Below are 1,091 nucleotides of genomic sequence, written 5' to 3' on the forward strand. Positions count from 1 at the left end.
TGTTTTGAGATGGGCAAGTGGTGGTAGGTGAAGGAAACTTAGAGCAGTGACAGTGAACCTTTGAGCTCTGAATAAGTAAATTCATAAATATAAATAATTTGATAACATTTATTCAATAATGTTCAATAAAAACTGAATAAATACATTTATTTATTTAAATGAGAGGATTCATTGTGTCACCACCCAACAAAAAAATATAGAAAAGGAGAAACAGAAAAAAATGAGATACAGAGAAAAAGTGAAAAATGAGTAAAAGAGTGAGAAAGAGAACAAAAGTCATAAATCTGAAAGAGAAAAGAAAGAAAAAAAAGACAATAAAATCTCACCGTGATCACATGACATTGCTTTTGTTCAACTTCTTTTATTTGAGTTGCCAAAGCAGCACAATTACTACATTCCTGGATGTTAGATTTACTGGAACCATGGCTGTCACTGGGAATTGTACACGTTTCTGTAGATATATAAATATACACGTGTAAAATATTTAGGATTGTATGTACAGAGTATTCAGGCTAAATTTGATGATTTTTTTTTATGTCTCATGTTTACAGAAACAGCTTGATGTATTAGTGAACAGTTAATGGCATTGGAAAGCATAACGATTTAAGTTTATAGTTGAGAATAAGTTACTGACATGAAGGACTGAAAGCCATCTGAATATTGGAAAAGAGTTAGCTAGATAAAGATAATTCGGTACTCTTTTGGCGTGTGATCTACAAGGGAGTTTACTTTAGGTTACTTTTTAAATTATTCTATGCATTTTTTTTTTCAAATTTCTTACTATTTTAATAATAAGAAAACTATATAATAATCAAAATAAAGGCGCAGGAGTGGCTGTGTGGTAAGTAGCTTCCTTACCAACCACATAGTTCCGGGTTCACTCCCACTGCGTGGCACCCTGGGCAAGTGTCTTCTACTATAGCCTCAGGCCAACCAAAGCCTTGTGAGTGGATTTGGTAGACGGAAACTGAAAGAAGCCTGTCATATATATGTATATATATATATATATGTGTATGTTTGTGTGTCTGTGTTTGTCCCCCCCAACATCGCTTGACAACCGATGCTGGTGTGTTTACGTCCCCGTAACTTTA

General features: G+C 33.8%; 1 protein-coding gene across 1 annotated transcript in view; it reads right to left on the reverse strand.

Moving 5' to 3' along the window:
* LOC106873870 (centromere-associated protein E) overlaps positions 1 to 1,091 on the reverse strand; it is a 53,424-nt gene that overhangs the window by 9,646 nt on the left and 42,687 nt on the right. The window contains 2 exon segments of the mRNA XM_052974967.1: positions 59 to 65; positions 296 to 451. Coding sequence (XP_052830927.1) covers positions 59 to 65; positions 296 to 451 — 163 coding nt within the window.

This window comes from Octopus bimaculoides, chromosome 20 (assembly GCF_001194135.2).
Source record: "Octopus bimaculoides isolate UCB-OBI-ISO-001 chromosome 20, ASM119413v2, whole genome shotgun sequence".
NCBI lineage: Eukaryota > Metazoa > Mollusca > Cephalopoda > Octopoda > Octopodidae > Octopus > Octopus bimaculoides.